At 52.0% G+C, this 17,188-nt stretch overlaps 8 protein-coding genes across 8 annotated transcripts; 5 read left to right on the forward strand and 3 right to left on the reverse strand.

Moving 5' to 3' along the window:
• Positions 1-328: 328 nt before the first annotated feature.
• Positions 329-801, forward strand: DSM5745_10136 (U4/U6-U5 snRNP complex subunit LSM3; the record flags this gene model as incomplete). The annotated part of the gene is made up of 4 exons (XM_026752152.1): positions 329-454; positions 517-609; positions 681-717; positions 767-801. 4 exons carry the CDS (start codon positions 329-331, stop codon positions 799-801), a joined length of 291 nt encoding a protein of 96 aa, XP_026599214.1.
• A 715-nt stretch (positions 802-1,516) lies between these two features.
• On the forward strand, positions 1,517-3,480 carry DSM5745_10137 (putative GTP binding protein (GTPBP1); the record flags this gene model as incomplete). Its single annotated transcript, XM_026752153.1, has 3 exons — positions 1,517-1,570; positions 1,633-3,133; positions 3,179-3,480. 3 exons carry the CDS (start codon positions 1,517-1,519, stop codon positions 3,478-3,480), a joined length of 1,857 nt encoding a protein of 618 aa, XP_026599215.1.
• A 646-nt stretch (positions 3,481-4,126) lies between these two features.
• On the forward strand, positions 4,127-5,847 carry DSM5745_10138 (histidine--tRNA ligase; the record flags this gene model as incomplete). The annotated part of the gene is made up of 5 exons (XM_026752154.1): positions 4,127-4,196; positions 4,251-4,275; positions 4,332-4,599; positions 4,665-4,913; positions 4,960-5,847. The coding sequence occupies 5 exons, from the start codon at positions 4,127-4,129 to the stop codon at positions 5,845-5,847; spliced, it is 1,500 nt and encodes a 499-aa protein (XP_026599216.1).
• A 530-nt stretch (positions 5,848-6,377) lies between these two features.
• Positions 6,378-7,809, forward strand: DSM5745_10139 (uncharacterized protein; the record flags this gene model as incomplete). Its single annotated transcript, XM_026752155.1, has 3 exons — positions 6,378-6,588; positions 6,650-7,663; positions 7,736-7,809. 3 exons carry the CDS (start codon positions 6,378-6,380, stop codon positions 7,807-7,809), a joined length of 1,299 nt encoding a protein of 432 aa, XP_026599217.1.
• Positions 7,810-8,040: 231 nt separating this feature from the next.
• Positions 8,041-11,649, reverse strand: DSM5745_10140 (DEAD/DEAH box helicase; the record flags this gene model as incomplete). Its single annotated transcript, XM_026752156.1, has 1 exon — positions 8,041-11,649. The coding sequence occupies one exon, from the start codon at positions 11,647-11,649 to the stop codon at positions 8,041-8,043; it is 3,609 nt and encodes a 1,202-aa protein (XP_026599218.1).
• Positions 11,650-12,031: 382 nt separating this feature from the next.
• Positions 12,032-13,260, forward strand: DSM5745_10141 (uncharacterized protein; the record flags this gene model as incomplete). Its single annotated transcript, XM_026752157.1, has 2 exons — positions 12,032-12,204; positions 12,264-13,260. The coding sequence occupies 2 exons, from the start codon at positions 12,032-12,034 to the stop codon at positions 13,258-13,260; spliced, it is 1,170 nt and encodes a 389-aa protein (XP_026599219.1).
• A 352-nt stretch (positions 13,261-13,612) lies between these two features.
• On the reverse strand, positions 13,613-15,481 carry DSM5745_10142 (putative CorA family metal ion transporter; the record flags this gene model as incomplete). Its single annotated transcript, XM_026752158.1, has 2 exons — positions 13,613-13,672; positions 13,796-15,481. The coding sequence occupies 2 exons, from the start codon at positions 15,479-15,481 to the stop codon at positions 13,613-13,615; spliced, it is 1,746 nt and encodes a 581-aa protein (XP_026599220.1).
• Positions 15,482-16,467: 986 nt separating this feature from the next.
• DSM5745_10143 (uncharacterized protein) lies at positions 16,468-17,104 on the reverse strand (the record flags this gene model as incomplete). The annotated part of the gene is made up of 2 exons (XM_026752159.1): positions 16,468-16,688; positions 16,741-17,104. The coding sequence occupies 2 exons, from the start codon at positions 17,102-17,104 to the stop codon at positions 16,468-16,470; spliced, it is 585 nt and encodes a 194-aa protein (XP_026599221.1).
• Positions 17,105-17,188: the final 84 nt, after the last annotated feature.

The raw sequence follows: 17,188 nt of genomic DNA on the forward strand, positions 1-17,188 counted from the left end.
CAGGAGGAAGGTTGGAAGGGATTCAAGGGATGGGAAGAAGGGAGAGGAGAACATGGTGAAAATGAGGGGGTGTTACAGCCCCCCTGGTTATAACGCTGGCCAGTATTGCCCTTGCGTCTGATTTCTAGCCTATGTTAGGTACGCTTTGTCCTGAGTGAGATGCAGAGCCAGCAGTGGTGTGTTACTCCAGCCTAGCAAGTCCGGGGTAGGAAAAGGCGCTAATTTCTGTCTTGGCGCTCGGCGGGTTTTTGTCTTATCCGTCGGCCTGGTGAACTGAGCTCTGTTAACGCTACCATTCCTTTCGTTTATCCTCTTCCTTCACATCAAGATGGCCGACACCGAGGGTGCAGGCACCTCCTCTGTATCTGAGCCTTTGGATCTCGTCCGTCTCTCCCTCGACGAGATTGTCTTTGTCAAGTTGCGGGGTGACCGCGAGCTGAAGGGCCGTCTACACGTGGGTCTATCATTCACCCAAGCTCGTTTCATGACCTTTGCTAATACTCTATGCGCTTCTAGGCTTACGATAGTCACTGCAACCTGGTACTAGGCGAGGTTGAGGAGACTATCTACGTCGTTGAGGAGGACGAGAACGAGCAAGAGCACATTCGAGTACGCCGATCCCATCCCTCTCCGACGCGGCACCCCAAGGGTTCGATTAACTGGTTCTTTAAACTCTATAGACAATCAAGAAGCAGGAAGAGATGCTGTTCGTTCGAGGTGCGCTATCTTTCTTCGCCAAATTCTAGACTGCAGCTGACACAGCCAGGTGACTCGGTCGTCCTGATCTCGCCCCAAGCATGATCGAATCAAGCTGAGATATGATACAATAAGAAGAGCGAGTGCTTCTTACGGAACCGCTTGCCATAACGAGTCCCCGAATTTGCGACTCATTATACTGGGATTACAGTCCGGCCATAACCCAGGCATAGATGCAGGTTGTCGGACACCATTTCGGAAACAGCGTCCGGTAATAATGACTCCCGTTCCTGTTGCTTTCTGCCGGTTCTACCGGGTTTGTAATGCTTCAAGGCAGTCATACCAACCACACTACTTTATTCTTAGAGGTCGATTTTGAAAGCATAATGATATAATTGTCGAATCTAAGGAACGAATTATAGCAGAAGACGGCCTTGGAAGGCACAGCCTTCTCTGAGTCAATCAATTTGTTAGCGTTTATTGCTGTTGTGGCAGGGCGCTGTAGATTCTATGACTCAGGCCTGAGTCGCGGCTACTACTATCGATAAAGCTCCATCGCTCCGCTCTTATTTAAACCCTCGGGTTCCTACTCTGCTTCTGCTTCTACAACCACATTTACTTGACTATTCGTTGCACTTACAAAATTAGCTCTACCTCCAGCTCCATTTCGTGGAGAATGATCGTACGAATACGTGTTTGAACCGCCACTGGCGACTCTTCATTTCTGACCGTTAGTTCAACACCAATTACCACATAACGAACACATCATTAAATTATCGCAATCGTTTGGCCATTATTGCAATCGTTAAATACACGGATCATGCGGACCGACGCACTGAAACCATCCCTTGAAGACCGGCGAAGAGGCGAGCTCGTGAGTTGATGTCTTGAGTACCCCTCATTCCAGCTTCTCTAACTACGTATCATCATCCACAGGCGCTCAGCGAGTTTGCGGAATACGCGGACAAGCAACAATCGCTCCGCTCTGCGCAATCCGGTGGCACTAATGAAAAATCTACTGTGCACGAGGAGCATGCGGAGTTGGAGATTCTCGATCAGTTGGGACTTTCCGATGACCCGAAGACTATTAAGCTCAAAGACCTATTACTCAGCTCGGACGACAAACCCGATGAAGACGTCAAGGCCCTGGCTGAAATATTGCAGAGCCGCATCGATGAAGGTCATGGAGAGACAATCTTTGACCTGGGCGTTGAAGATGGAGGAGAGACCATGTCCCTGAGTCTTGACCAGTGGAACTCGGCCCTGCAGCGGCTGCGCGAGGCTGCGACAACCCTCGCCGCACATTGCCGTATCCTCTTAACCTACAATGTCGGTGGTCCTGAGGAGTCAAAAGCTACGAATGACCGGATAAAGGGTTCTTGGGGTAAAATCCTCATCCGGCAGCCCGCGGAGACAGTGGAGGAAATGGCAGAAATAAGGATGGCTGTGGTCGGTAACGTTGACGCCGGAAAGAGCACCATGCTGGGTGTCCTCGTAAAAGGAGGCTTGGATGACGGACGTGGTCGAGCTCGAGTGAATCTTTTCCGCCACAAACACGAAATTGAGAGTGGAAGGACCAGCTCCGTGGGCCTGGAGATAATGGGCTTTGATGCCCAAGGAGAGATCGTGAGCAGCTCGCAGGGACGCAAGCTTTCTTGGGAAGAGATCGGGAAACGGTCCGCTAAGGTTATCTCTTTCTCGGACCTCGCCGGGCACGAGCGTTACCTGCGAACGACCGTCTTTGGCATGCTGAGCAGCAACCCCAACTACTGCCTGCTGATGGTTGCAGCCAACAATGGCCTGATCGGTATGAGCAAAGAGCACCTGGGTATCGCCCTTGCTCTGAACGTTCCGGTCATGGTCATAATAACCAAAATTGATATCTGCCCTCCACAAATTCTGCAGGAGACTATCTCCCAGCTGACCAAGATCCTGAAGTCGCCTGGGGCTCGGAAGATTCCTATCTTTGTCAAAGATATGGAAGAGACAATTAACACTGCGACGCAGTTTGTCTCCCAGCGGATATGCCCCATCTTTCAGGTTTCTAATGTCACCGGGGAGAACCTGGAGCTTGTCCGAACGTTCTTGAATATTCTCCCCTACCGCGGGCAATATAATCCCGACGCACCTTTTGAGTTTCTCATCAACGACACTTTCTCCGTCCCTCATGTTGGTACTGTCGTGTCTGGAGTAGCCAAGTCGGGGGTAATCCACGCTGGCGATTCTGTGCTGGTTGGACCTGACTCTCTAGGTCAGTTCACGACTACTACTATCAAGTCCATTGAGCGCAAGCGTATCCAAGTGAACGCTTGTTTTGCCGGACAGTCTGGATCCTTTGCGCTGAAGCGTGTGCGGCGGAAGGAAGTTCGGAAAGGCATGGTTGTGCTCAAGAAATTGGATCAACAGCCTAAAGTCTACCGAGAGTTCATTGCAGAGGGTATGCTCGACGTCACGGGAATCAGATCCTTGCTAATTTGTTTAGTTCTCATCCTGTCGCACGCAACCACAATAAAACCTCGATATCAGGCAATGCTCCATGTCGGGGCAGTAAGCCAAACTTGCTCTGTCATTGATATTGATCGGCCTTATATCCGGACAGGTGACCGTGCCCTAGTCGCCTTCCGTTTCATGCAGCGGCCTGAATTCCTCGCTCCTGGTGATCGAGTACTGTTCCGAGAGGGTAAGACCAAGGGACTAGGTATTGTGAAGAGCGTCGGGTATGATCCGAACAACCCGTTGAACCCCGAAGCCAGGAAAGAGTATGAGCGGAAAGAAAAGCGCTGATTACTGCACGATTGTCGCCTTGATTTTCTGTGCCCTTACCACTCCAATTCGACCTGGGCGTCCTTGATGACTTTTTTTTGTTGATGGGTAGATTTCTAAGTCACTCTTTTTGCCTGCCTGGTATTCTTGCCTTCTATGCACAGCAGCGCTGAACAGGCCTGAAGCCTCCGTTCTTGTGGTATTCTGTCGCTGCGCACGGTGTTGCTTTCATTTTTCCCTTCTGACATGTCATAATGTGTACGGGTACTTGGGTAAACATCGTAGCTAGGATAAATATATTTTTGCGTCCCCGAGCCGTCCATTCATGGCCATTGAGAAGCAGAATGATTCGAGTTACGCTATAGTACTCGGTACTAGAAGCGGCGTGTGGCGGAAGCGGTGGCACAGGCGTGGCTAGGTAGTGGGATCCCCGGCTGACTCACAATTTTTTCCGAGTTACCAGCATATGGCAGTGCCCCTCATTTAATAGTGGGCTCCAGTCTTTATTCAGATGCGGTTTTTTATCTCTTCATTCAAGCCATTCCGTGATCTCAACTTGAGCGCCATTCGGAGATCTCTCATCCGCCGTCAGTGGGAAGCCCGGACCGTCAACCTTCCCCATCAATACTTTCGTTCCTTCACTTCTCAGATTCAGGAACCAATAGACATGGCGACCAAGGAGGGGAAGTCAAACAAGTTGAGCTTCCAGCTCAAGACGCCCAAGGGCACAAGGGATTGTTAGTTGACTGGCTTACTCTATGCGACTCACTGTTACTGACTTCCTATGCTAGGGATTGGTGTTGACATGATCATACGGTAAACATCACAAGATACCTATCGCGTCCGCGTGCCGCCCACTTACACTGTCGCAGTGAATCAATCTTCAGCGCCATCACCGAAGTCTTCAAGCGTCACGGAGGTACACAACTAGACACACCGGTTTTCGAATTGAAGGAGATCCTGGCGGGCAAATATGGCGAGGACTCTAAGCTTATCTATGACCTTGCCGACCAAGGTGGAGAGGACAGCGCTCTTCGATACGACTTGACGGTGCCGCTTGCTCGGTGGCTCGCCATGAACACGTCAGTGCAGCACATTAAGCGATTCCAAATCGCCAAGGTGTATCGACGGGATCAGCCGGTGAGTCATTCGTGGGGAGGGAGTAGACAGGGCCATTTTCAAGTCTAATATGTCGGGCTTTATAGGCAGTTGCGAAAGGACGGATGCGCGAGTTCTACCAGTGCGACTTCGATATCGCCGGTTCCTACGATGCTATGATTCCCGATGCCGAGATCCTGCGGATAGTGGTGGAGGTGTTTGAGGCGCTCAACATGCGCGATTATATCACGATTAAGCTTAACCACCGGAAGATCCTCGACGGGTTGTTCGGGGCGTGTGGCGTTCCTGAAGATAAGATTCGCGCGATAAGTTCCGCGGTTGACAAGCTTGATAAGGTATGTGGGGATTTACGTTGGCCGGGAACCCAGCTGACCGGCTTAGCTTCCATGGGATCAAGTTAAGAAGGAGATGGAAGAGAAAGGGCTGGAACCAGAAGTTGCGGATAAGGTTGGAAAATACGTGAAGCTGAGCGGTGGCCGTGAGATTTTGGACGCCATCAAGGCCGAAGAAGTGCTCATCGCCAACGAGAACGTGAAAAAGGGTGTTGAGGACCTGGAACTCCTCTTCAAATATCTCGAGGCTTTCGACGCATTAGACAAGATCTCCTTCGACCTCTCCCTTGCCCGAGGCTTGGACTACTACACTGGTCTCATCTACGAAGTGGTTACACCACTGTCCTCCGCCGAAGGGTTCGCCCAGTCTCAGAAGAAATCCAAGTCAAAATCAAAGCCAAATGGAGAGGACCAGAATATTGGTGTTGGAAGTATCGCTGCAGGTGGACGATACGATGATCTGGTTAACATGTTTGCGAAGAAGCGTCAAATCCCCTGTGTTGGTATCTCATTCGGTGTCGACCGAATTTTCACAATCATGAAGCAGCGCCTTGAGAGTGAGGCCGAACAAGGCAATGGCACTATGCGCGCCAGCGAGGTCGATGTCTTCGTCATGGCTTTCGGTGGAAAGGGTTTCAATGGCCTGCTCGTCGAGCGCATGTCTGTTGCCAATCAGCTGTGGAAGGCAGGCATCAAGGCCGAATTCGCCCAAACGGTCAAGCCCAAGCTGCCGCAGCAGTTCAAGCTGGCAGAGGCCGGTGGTATCCCACTCGCCGTCATCCTGGGAGAGGACGAATTAGCAGCGGGCAAGGTTAAGCTAAAGGAGCTTGGACTGCCCGAGGGCCACCCAGAAAAGGACGGTGCTCTGGTCGCGAGAGAAGATCTTGTGGAGGAGATCAAGAAGAAGCTGAATAAAGCCTCCTTGCCGATTCGCTAGGTGGCGCATATCTTGACATCAATTGGGAATAGTTGATCGGGCGCAAAGCATAGGGCAAAGGGGTGGGAGGAACACAGGGCAGCTGGCTATCCTGATAGGGCGCAAAAATAGACTAGATATCCGATCGTCACAACATTATCTCATTTCACCTTGCCATTTGGATTCCCCTTGTTGTCATATTCGATAAACATTCGATGGGCCCAGCCACGTGACCTGACTTGACGTCACTTGCGTCACTCTCTCAATTCAGCCCAGCATCCAGCATGAATCAATCCAAACATCATCGATCATCACTGAGGCCGATGACGTTGAGCAGCCGGTTTGGTTTCGACCCTCACTGACGTACCTGTACAGGCTCGGCTCTGGTCCCCGCACCAACGATCTATATAACAACCACATACCAAGCCCTTGGCCAAAGAGTGGCAATATACTTCAACTACTACAAGTCAAACACAACACTACTCACTGAGTCGATTTCTTAAACCCAGTCCCCACACTCCACCACTTGGCATTTCTTCTATTACACAACCATGGAGACCGTCCAACAAGTTGCTCAAACCGCACAGCAGGCCGTTCAAAGTGCATCGAACGCCGTCTGGAACGAGATCGATGCCCTTCGTAGCGGCCAGGAGACCGAACAGCGAGTTCCTCAGCAACAACAACAGCATGGAGACGAGCCCATGTCCGGCATCCAGGGCAAGGGAACCGCTACCGACCCCTATGATGCAGGCAACCGAGACGGTAAGTCGTCTAGCCTCCTGCGTTTCACCAAAGCCACACAGCCCTAACCTTTTCACTACAGAACAACTTGGAGCCCCCATCTCCAAGAACAACACCGCTGTCATGACCGAGCCACTCTCTTCCACAATGCCCGGCACTTTCCAGGACAAGTATCAGAACCCCAACGCAAACAGGGATGGCAAGGCCGCCCTCGTCACATCCAACATCGGTCCCTCGAACCCATCCATCCAGCACCCTGACCCTGTTGTTGGCAAGCAGCACACCTCAGGCCCCGCGGGCAAGAGCATCCTCAAGGACGAGCCTCTCAGCACCCACGGAAGCACCCTGAAGGACGAGCCTCTCAGCACACACGGAAGCACCCTGAAGGACGAGAGCCTCACCTCTCGTCCCAAGCCCAGCGAGCCTACCACTGCCTATGACACACGATCTGCCAACGCCGCACATGCTGCAGAGAAGGTAAATGAGGCTGGTTCCAGTGCTGGTCTCGGCTCAGGCGTTGCTGCTGGAGCTGGAGCTGGCTCTCTCTCCGGTTCTACTGCTGCCCCCACTGCTAAGCCTTCCTCCGAGCAGCGAGGTAACCTCTCATTTGGCCACGCCCAGAGCGTGGGCCCCAAGGACGAGGAACCCTCCACCTCCGGCCTTGGTGCTACCGGCAGCCTGAGCCAGTCCAAGGACAAAAAGCCCTCCACCTCTGCCACCCGTGCATCCGAGACCGTGGGCGAGAGCAAGGCCAAGCAGCCTTCCGGTGCCGGCCTTAGTGCCGGCCAGGCCCCCAAGAGCGTGACGGAGACCAGCGCTGGACCTCAAGCTACAGGTGCCGGTGCCGCGCCCACGAACGTCACCAAGGACGAGGTCGAGCGCAAGGAGCCTTCTACCTCTGGCCCCAATGCCGGTGACAGTGCTGAGACCGCCAAGTCTGGCGATTCCGAGGCGTCTACTCACGACGTCGCTGAGAAGAACGGTGTCAGCGAAGAGGCCCTCCGTGGCCCCGAGTGCCCTCCCCCTCGTCAGTCCTACGAGAACCAGATGAAGGGTGTGTCTGAGAAGAAGGACGACTCTAAGACGACGAAGAGCGGTTAGTACCTGTGCCCTATTCTACTTTCAAGTTTGTTTCTAGGTTCAGATCACTAACAATCGTTTGATGTAGATGACAATGACAAGAAGGAGAAGCACCACTCGAGCATGAAGGAGAAGCTGAACAAGGTTCTCCACCACCACTAAACTCCTTTCGCTCTTGTTGAACCCCCTGCCCTGGTTTGGCAGAGATGAATTACGCGGTTAAAAGGGATTATGATACTCTAATGTCTTTCTACTTGGTACGCAGCGAGTTTGGTTGTTTACTCTGTATCAGTATAATGATTGCCATTGAATGAATTAAATTTAAAAATCTATTGATGATAATACCGTAAGTAACCTTGGGTATAGCCAGCAAATATACTTCTAGTGTCATCACTACTCAAACAACAACTTCAGTTCCTCAATCCTTTCCTTCTTCTTGTCATCCTCATTCCCCCCTATCTTAAGCCCCAACGACCCCGCAATGCCCATCTTCCGCTCCTGAACCCTCAACATCCGCCCCTCAATCGAGTCCTTCACAATAAACCGCACGACATTCACATCCCGCAGCTGGCCCATCCGATGCACGCGGTCGATAGCCTGTGCCTCAGTAGCAAACGACCACCATGGGTGCATCATGTAGACGTTCGATGCGGCGGTAAGGTTCAGACCGACACCGCCGGCTCCAAGCGATATGAGCAGTACTGTCGGCGCAGGCGGGACGGATGACTGTTTCGGTGTTTTTGGCGTAAGCGTGGGCGTGAGGCCTGGTGTTTGTGTAGGCGTGGATTCAGCTTGGTCGAGTTCCTCCTGCGTGAATGTCTCTGTTTTCGAGAACTGGGCGACGATTTCGGCGCGGGCCTTCTGCGACATTGTGCCGTCGAACCGGACGTGCGAGATGCCCGCTTTTGTTAGCTGCGGACCGATGAGGTCGATGAAGGTGGTGAATTGAGAGAAGACGACGGATTTTGTGCCTGGTGGAAGGCGCGTCAGGTGAGAAAGCAGGGCGTGGATTTTGGCAGATGTGTGTGCTGAGGGGGAGAGGGGGTTTATTCGTCTTATTGAGATTCGAGGGGGTGGTTGTGAGCTGCTATATAAATCGTTGCTGTCTATAGAGGAGGGCGGTGGTTGTTGTTCTGTGGGTGTGGAGTTTGGTGACTGGTGGCGGACGACTTCGAAGATATCTTGCAAAGATAGGTCTGCGCGACATGAGAAGCATCGAGGTTTCACACCCTTATCTGTTTGGTGCTTGATGTAATCCTCTAGACATTTCTTGCAGGCGCTGTGCCAGCAGGCTGTAACGGCGGGGTCGATCATGGGTTCTTCTGAGCAGATAGGGCATTCCCCGCTGGAGTCTGTCTGGATCTGGCGGAGGGCGTGGGCTGTAAACTTCGAGGAGGGATCTGGGGGTTCATTCGAGTCGGCGTTTTCGGTAGTCGTTGTGAACCGGTTGATGAGTTCCTGGAGGTCCATGTCATCCTTGAGATCATTGTTCAGATCCGCCGCAGCTGCGGCGTCTTCTTCATCTGCAACGATTTCTTTTTTGCGCGTGAGGATGGGGTGGCAGCATGTCTGGCGGAGACGGGTTAGTTGCGCGAAGATGGTCGAGTACGATTTGAGCACGGTTCCTGCTTCGACGCTGCTGTTGAATGTTTGCTTTGCTCGGGTGAAAATGTGGTTATAAATTTCCCGTTCCTGCTCGTGGAGTTCGACTTCCTCGACCTGGATTGTCCGCTTGGGTAAGGGGACCAGTGGCTCCCCTTCAGGAGTTTTCATGAACTTGGTACGCCGGAGAACGAGCGGCTCAAGCACTGTCTGCACCACACTAATCGCGCGTATCACTTCCTTATTCTCGAAGGGTGTCGTGATGAACGTCTTCCAGAAGGAGAAGTTGTTCCACGGTTCAACCTTGAGGAATCTCACCAAGCTGAAGAGATCTTCCAGACGGTTGACGATGGGTGTGCCGGTGAGAACCCATCTGTGTGTTGCTTTTAGGTCATAGCAAGCTCTTGCCGTCTTTGACCGTCGATTCTTGATGAGATGAGCTTCATCGAGAATGATTCGGAAGAAGTCTACCGAGAAAAGGTTTCCTGGGGTCCAGGAAGCCCCCGGCGTTAGTGCCTGATGCGCTCGATGTTCAGACATCACAACTCCATAACTGGTGACAACTACGTTGGGAGCTGCGGCATTGCCAGCAGAGCACAGCTCCCGTAGGTTGACAGATTTTTCATTCCCATAATACACCAGGACCTTCATTGTTCCCTCCTTGGAGGCCTTCAATGCCTCACTCTCCCACTGTGCAAGCAAAGACATTGGCGCAACAACCAAGGTTGTGTACGGACCCGGTACAACGCCAGACGTGGGCAGCCTGGTCAAGTCGCCAGAGTTACGTATCGGTGGGACATTCCTGTGAGAATGAACCAAGCTCAGCATCTCAATGGTCTTTCCCAGGCCCATCTCATCGGCGAGGATGCCTCCTAGACAATGCTGTTCTTGGGCAGGGAAATCAAGGCTAAGCTCTCCGGAATAGGGATTGACGTAAAAGTGGTCAATCCCTTCGATAACCGGCAGGTCCTTGTCATCGACGTCTTTCAAGGGCCAACTGTATTCCTCCCACAGTGGGTGCATCGAGACTTCCCTGCCGGATTTTTTATCCTTTTCTTTCGAAAGCATCCAGTAAAGCGCTTGTTTCTGGTACTTCCGCAGATCCATGGCAAAAGAAGATGGAGGTTGAGCTTCGGGCATGCTAAAGTCAAAAGATTGCGCCTTTTTATACAGTGCATCAAGCTGGGCATCCTCGAGATCCCCAGGTTCATCTTCTTCGGTGTCGTTATTTCCGGACTTGGCAGTTTTCTTAGCCTCCTCGTCTGCCATTTCGGCTGCACGCAGCAATCCCTCTTTCCTCTGTTTTTTCATCTCATCGTCCTGGGTTGTAGATTTGAGACCTATCTCGTCAAACAATTGAACTAGAGCGACCTGACGCAGACGCAATTGTTTCTCCTCCGTGCTCTCTTCTTGTTCGAAGATCGTGGTCGCCCTGTTATCATCCGCCGTCTGATGTAGTACCTTCGGCTGGAAAGCTTCTATCCGCATGAAACACAGGAGCTGCAGGAAGACGGTGTCGTTCACTCGGAGCCTGTCCGGCGCAAAAACACAAACTCCGCGGAATTCACAAATCTTCTGATCGAGTAGGGTGGACACCCATTCAGCCGTCTCCCGAGGCAGTCTTCCAATTTCCTGGCCAGCATCGTTCGTAAAGCGCGTGAGAACATCCCCTTTATTGTTCACTCTGATTTTCCCGGTCCGGCCGCGAGTAGAAAGAGGCTGGGATCTTGCTCGCTCAATATTCACGGTGTCGCCGTGTTTGACCAAGCCAGTTCCGCTCCTGGTAGCCCAGGCCCCTACCCCAAACGCGCCGACATATCTTCGAGGAGGCTGCGATTTCGAACGCGGGACGTTTTCATCAGCGAGACTAGCCCCGTTACTCTTGGGTGCAACCTCTTTTTCAATTGACCTGGTCGACGGGGCGGGTTGTGAAGGGATTCGCTCGCGGGATAGTAACGTCGTCTGGTTCGATCCTGTGCGGCCTGAGTTCTTCCATGATCCGTCGAAGTAGATATTTATAGCGCTCTCGAGGTTTCCACCTGAGAGTTTTTGGATCTTCAATAGTGCTTCTGGTGAGATATCCTCCCCTATGATGCCGACAAACGCCTCCGTATCGAAACTTCTTGTATCTTGTTGAACAGGTAATTGTGGTTGATGCGCAGAGGTAGCAAGATCGGGTATTTCCGGACTTTCTTGCCCGGGCTTCTCCAGTTCATTTGCCCTTGAGAATTCTGTATCAGTCGGGATGAGGCCATCATTCACGTCTGTAAGCGAAGAAGCATGTAGCGACGCGTCAAGATTCGGGGTGTTTTCGGCGGCGGACTGAGGAGAATCGAAAGGGTCGTCGACAAAGAAGCGTCTTTTCTTGAATGGGCGGTCGTTGGACGCATCAAAGTCCATGATTCAGCGAGCGTATGTCTGATAATAATGTGCAAGAAGAAAGTGAGAAAAGATTGAGCATGGTTCGGCTCAGATTATGTGGAGGACGCGCCGAAGACGCGGTGGAAAATCACTTAAACTTCATTGGGCCGGCCTTCTGGGAAAAGTAGGCCACAGCTTCACCAGTGACCACCAAGCTCCAGATAGCCAGCTCATCTACTTTCGTATGGAGAAGATCGCTTCCCATTCATTATCTCTGGTCCGGCATTTTCCATATATGGTCGCACCTGTTGGTTACTATACTGAGCGATTTGCGCTGAGTCTGCACAATTCCCTCTGCGGAGCTTTCTAGCTACTACCACCACCAACTCGTCGACCACCTCTGTCGTCATACAGCACAGCCATGTCTCTATTGAGAGACACGGTGCGACCATCACGGTCAACCCGCCAAATTCGCCGTCTCTGCAAAACAGTCAACCTCACCCAGCAAGATCGCCGCTACAGCACAACCCCCGCCACCGGCGTCGCCGCCGCGGAAGTCGAAGCTTCGCACAAATACTGCCTCAATCTCCTTGCGTACGTCTCTCTGGCTTCAATGCATGCAATGCACGATGCTGACAATGTCTAATGCGCAGGAAATATGACCGCCCCTCCTACACCCTCAGCACCTTCATCCCGCAACCCGCCCGCCCAACATACATCGCGCTGCGCGCCCTAAACTCAACATTATCCCTAATCCCCGACACAACCTCCTCGCACACAATCGGCCTAATGCGCCTGCAATTCTGGCGCGACGCAATCGCCAAGACGCTCGCGGGCTCGCCGCCAAAGGAACCCATCGCGATCCTCCTCGCCTCCGCAATCGAAGACCTGCACCACCGCAGCAACGGGCGTGCAAAGCTAAGCAAGAACTGGTTGAACCGGATGATTAACGCGCGGGAGCAAACGCTTACAAACGACCCGTATCCGAACCTCGAGGCGCTGGAGAACTATGCGGAGAATACGTACAGCACGCTGCTTTATCTGACGCTCTCGGCGCTGCCGATGGCGAGCGTTACGGCGGATCATGTTTCAAGTCATATTGGGAAGGCGGCGGGCATCGCGGCCGTGTTGAAAGGGTTGCCCATTGTGGCGTTTCCGGCGCAGGCGCTGCAGGCCAGTTCCTCTGGGGATAGTATGGCGGCTTTCCAGGGAAGCGGGAAGCAGGGTGCTGTGATGTTGCCGTTGGATGTTATGGCGCAGGCCGGGGTGAAGGAGGAAGAGGTGTTCCGACGGGGCGCGGAGGCGGAGGGCCTACGTGATGCGGTCTTTACGGTTGCGACGAGGGCGAGCGATCACTTGATTACAGTGCAGCAGATGCTGAGCAATCTGCGGGCGGGACAGGACGTCGGTCATGACTTTGAGCACGAGGGCGAGGAAGACCATCAATACGCTGCCGGGGAAAGAGGGCAGGAGTCGCAGCTTGACGAGGTGAATCGGGCATTTGGAGTGTTCATGCCCGCTGTTGGGACGCGGCTCTGGTTGGACAAGCTGGAGAGCGTAGATTTCGATATCTTCAGGCCCGAGCTCCTCCGGTCTGACTGGAAGCTTCCGTGGAAGGCCTATATGGCATTTAAACGGAAGTCCTTTTGAATAAGTCTCTAGTGAGACAGGATGTATAACATAGTTTGCAATGTACAATATAGCACATGTATCCGGAGAAGTTGAACCCCTTTGAGATTGGAACGAGAAGCGACGGTCATTCTCGCTTGTATACGTTTTGTCTCCTCTGTCGTCTCGAGCTTGTAATGAGACGTCTTTGAGCCAAGAGCACGGCATACCGCTGGATTTTGTCACGCCTAGCAAGTCCAGTCAGCACAGTTGCGAAAGGGCAGAGGGGAGTCGCACATGAGGAAAAGCGTCGTTACAAAGACGAATGGCGGCGCAATTATCCAAAAGTACCTAGTCATTTAGCCGGGCTTACGGTACTATGCCAGTGGGGTACTCACGCATCGCTATGGTTAGTGACCCCTGTGAACCGCTCGAAGTTCATGCCAAAGTAACCCTGCCAATGTTAGTGAAATGCTTGTTTCTGACAAGGATTATCTACCGTTAAGAATGTAAGAGGGAGATATAAGCATGTCACAAGAGTCAGCTGCTTCATACTCTCGTTCTGGTAGGCACCTACTACAGTCAGCCACACAGGTCCGTGACCGAGGTTGGTACACTCACCAATAGTATTGAAAATCAAATCGATCATGTTGTCTGCAGCGCGCCTCATCTGGTCGTACCCCTCGACGATGGTGATGCAATGATCCAGTGCATCTCCTAAATATGTGTGGCACATGTTACTTATCGACACGCTCGTTCCTCCGATACTCATGAGATTCGGCGTAGCAATCCCTATTTGCCCTGGACCGGTAGAAGCGGGTGTCGCAATTCCGGGGGGCCTAAGTATCCCGAAGCCAGGGGTGCTGACGGGCTCGGAACGATGATCACGGAGAGCATTGATGATCGTCGCAATTGGTTGCATAGCGCTGCGAAGTATCGCAATCTCAGATGTCAGGATATAAAGGCTCTTGGATTGGTCCACGTCTGGGTCCGTCAAAACTTCAAGCTCCAAGTCACCAATTGCGTCCTGGTAAGCCGTGGTCACCGGTATAGCTAGATCAATAATGGCGTCTAGAATGGCTTGTACGAGCATGCTAGCATCGCATGATTGGCGCAGAATCGTCTCGGATTGCGCGAGACGTCTCGATATGGGAGCCTCTATCTCATCCGCGCTTGCTTCGAAGAAGGAAATCACCGTGTTGTCGGCGTGGAGGAAGATTGAAACTTGCTCAAGAGTTACTGCCAGACCCTTAGGTGCTAATACGGCATGACGCTCCATGAAGGCAATGCGGTCTTCGTTTGGACCGCCGCGGTACCGCTGAATACTGCGCGCTGTACCTGGAACATCAGCGATGTCGCCAAACCTTGGCGCCTTGTTAGAACCATTCATTCCAGGTCGAGATCCAGCTCCAGCCCCATCAGTGTCCCGGTTGTCTGATTTGGACTTTCGAAATCTGGTCCAGAAGATATCTTTCAATGCTGCTTGGATTACACGGCGCCTGGTCGGTTTCTTCAGAGACACAGATCTGCTACTAATCACCGAACTCCTTCGCTCAGGCCTCGAGATCACACTGCCGTCCACATCCTCGTCTTCCGAGTCGCTAGCATCTTGTCGCATATTGATTAGTTTCTGTAACGTAAGGACGATATAAGCGTGATCCGAGTACCAGTCCACTTTGGTGCGGTTTGTTTCGTTGATCAAATCTTCGAGGGCCAGCCTGTGGAGTCCTTTTTTGTTTCCCAGGACTCTAATAACGTCCCAACTAAGGCCGTTGACGTTAATCCATCTGCATTGGACCCAGGGTTCCCTTTCCCTGGACATGAACTGCTCTATTGTGTCATTGTCAAGTGCGTACTGGCGCATTTCGTTCTGAGAAAAGTCCACTACAGTTATCTCGCAACGGCGGTGTAAGCTCGTTGCTATTGAGGTCATCCATTCTGCGTTGTACGCTGGCAGAGGCCTGGTAGGATCGATACCGGGCTCCGTTCCGGGTTGCCAGTTTGGGTCATGGGCGACAGTGTCCGGACGGTATGAGCGGGCAGTATTTGCACGACGTGCACGGTATCTGACCGTCTCCTGCGAGTTTGGCCTTGGAGGAATAGTGTGTGAATCTGGCGACGCAGGTTCCCAGTTGGTGGGGGATGCTGTTTGGTGTAGTGGCCGCGGATGAGCCTCGATATCTGGTAGGTTATCGGGTACGGCTCCAGACCTTGGGGACGGCGAGCTCGCAAACGTTGCGTGATCGAACGAATGAACACTCATATTGTCGGGTAAGTCAGGGCTCTAGTAGAGCCGACAAGCAAGGAATTGTTTCAGGCACATGGAGTAAAAAAACAAGTCCTCTCCATGTGATGGCTGTCGCAGTTCAGCTCCCATTCGGATAGTGCATCCTCGGAGATGGAGATTATTTAAACTGACGGGTCACTTGTTTAGGTTGACGGGTCGCCCCCACCAAAAATCGCCAATTTAGGATGTCCAAATAGTCGCTTTTCTACCACCTTTTACCACCTTAACTATTATATTAAAGGCCTTTTAAACTCATTCCTGAGGGCCCTAACCTTTTTACCCTAACCTAACCATAAACCCTAAGGACCCTAATTACCCTAACCACCCTAACCTAACCGTAACACCCTAATGCCTTATGTAAAGGTGGCCTGTACTTTTAGCAGTTAGTTTTTGCAGTAATTTTGGGGGGCGACCCGTCAACCTAAACAAGTGACCCGTCAGTTTAAAATAATCTCTCGGAGATGACGTTTCACGGGAGAATGGACGCCATGAAGCGACCAGTTGATCGAAGTCTGGCAGTAGTACTGGAGATCCACGACACTTGTAGCCAGAGCAGACACATGCGATGCCTCAATCGGAGTCAAACAAAGGAATAATTCGGAGAGATGCGATGTTTTGGTTGATGTCAGCGCTGGACCCTGGTTGTTCTTGGCACTCTTAGCTCCCGCTCCCAAACAGGAAAGTATACTTCAAGCTGGCAGGGGCCGAGGGATCTCGACTCCTTGGAGATGGCTCTAGATTATATTATTCACTACGATCGATTCAGGCATAGGCAAGTATTGAACTGGATATCAGCACTTGTAATGTTCTAGCTATGACAGTTCAGAGATCTCACGGCTTATATGAAATGCTTTGTAGACGATACTTCCAGAGCATCGTCATAATCTAGGGTAATAGAGCGAGTTTTCGACGGGTTCTCTGGGATGAATGATGTATGATTGTGGCAGAATTTCAAGATGTAGTCACGTAGCCTTATTCTCTGCTGGATCCTTCCGCTTCTTGGTAAGGAGTTTGATCTCTAAAGGTACTAGGTTTCTTTTCGCTGATCCCTTCTGGTCCGCCCCGGATAGAGGCTGTCGACACTGCGGGCAGAGGCCCCTCGGAGCTTTGCCAGGACGGTCCGCTCGCTGCTCTTCTGTCGTGGCCAACCATTCCATGATGCACTTGTGACAAAATAAGTGACCTTAAGCCAATTAGCAAGTTGTATAGCTTCCTACTATTATAATATAACTTACCACATATTGTGGCAGTGGCATTTTTGGGGGTCTCCATGCATACAGGGCAGGTATATGCAGTCAACCTTGACCGGGCGTTTCCATTATTACCTGACTTCTGTGAAGAAATGGCTTCTTCCCTTTGCTTAGCGAGAACCTTAGCCAAGGCCGAGTTTCCATCGACTTCGGTGAGGTCAATTGCTTCGATCGGCCCGTTGTCTGGCTGAGGTGAAGAAGATAAGATCGTCTGATTTGTGAGTCGACGACGTTTACGGGACCCTGATGGGCCAGCCTGAGTAGTAGTTGAAGACCGTCGACGGCGCGGGGGCGAAGATGATGGAATTTCGACCGCCGAGATGCGGCGAGAGGAGGAGCCTGGCTCCATGACGAGAGGTAAAGGTGAGATGTACTAAATCACTCGGGGTCGAACTGAAGGACGATTATCCCCTCTCTGAAAGCTGCAGATTTT

This window comes from Aspergillus mulundensis (assembly GCF_003369625.1).
Source record: "Aspergillus mulundensis strain DSM 5745 chromosome Unknown scaffold_14, whole genome shotgun sequence".
NCBI lineage: Eukaryota > Fungi > Ascomycota > Eurotiomycetes > Eurotiales > Aspergillaceae > Aspergillus > Aspergillus mulundensis.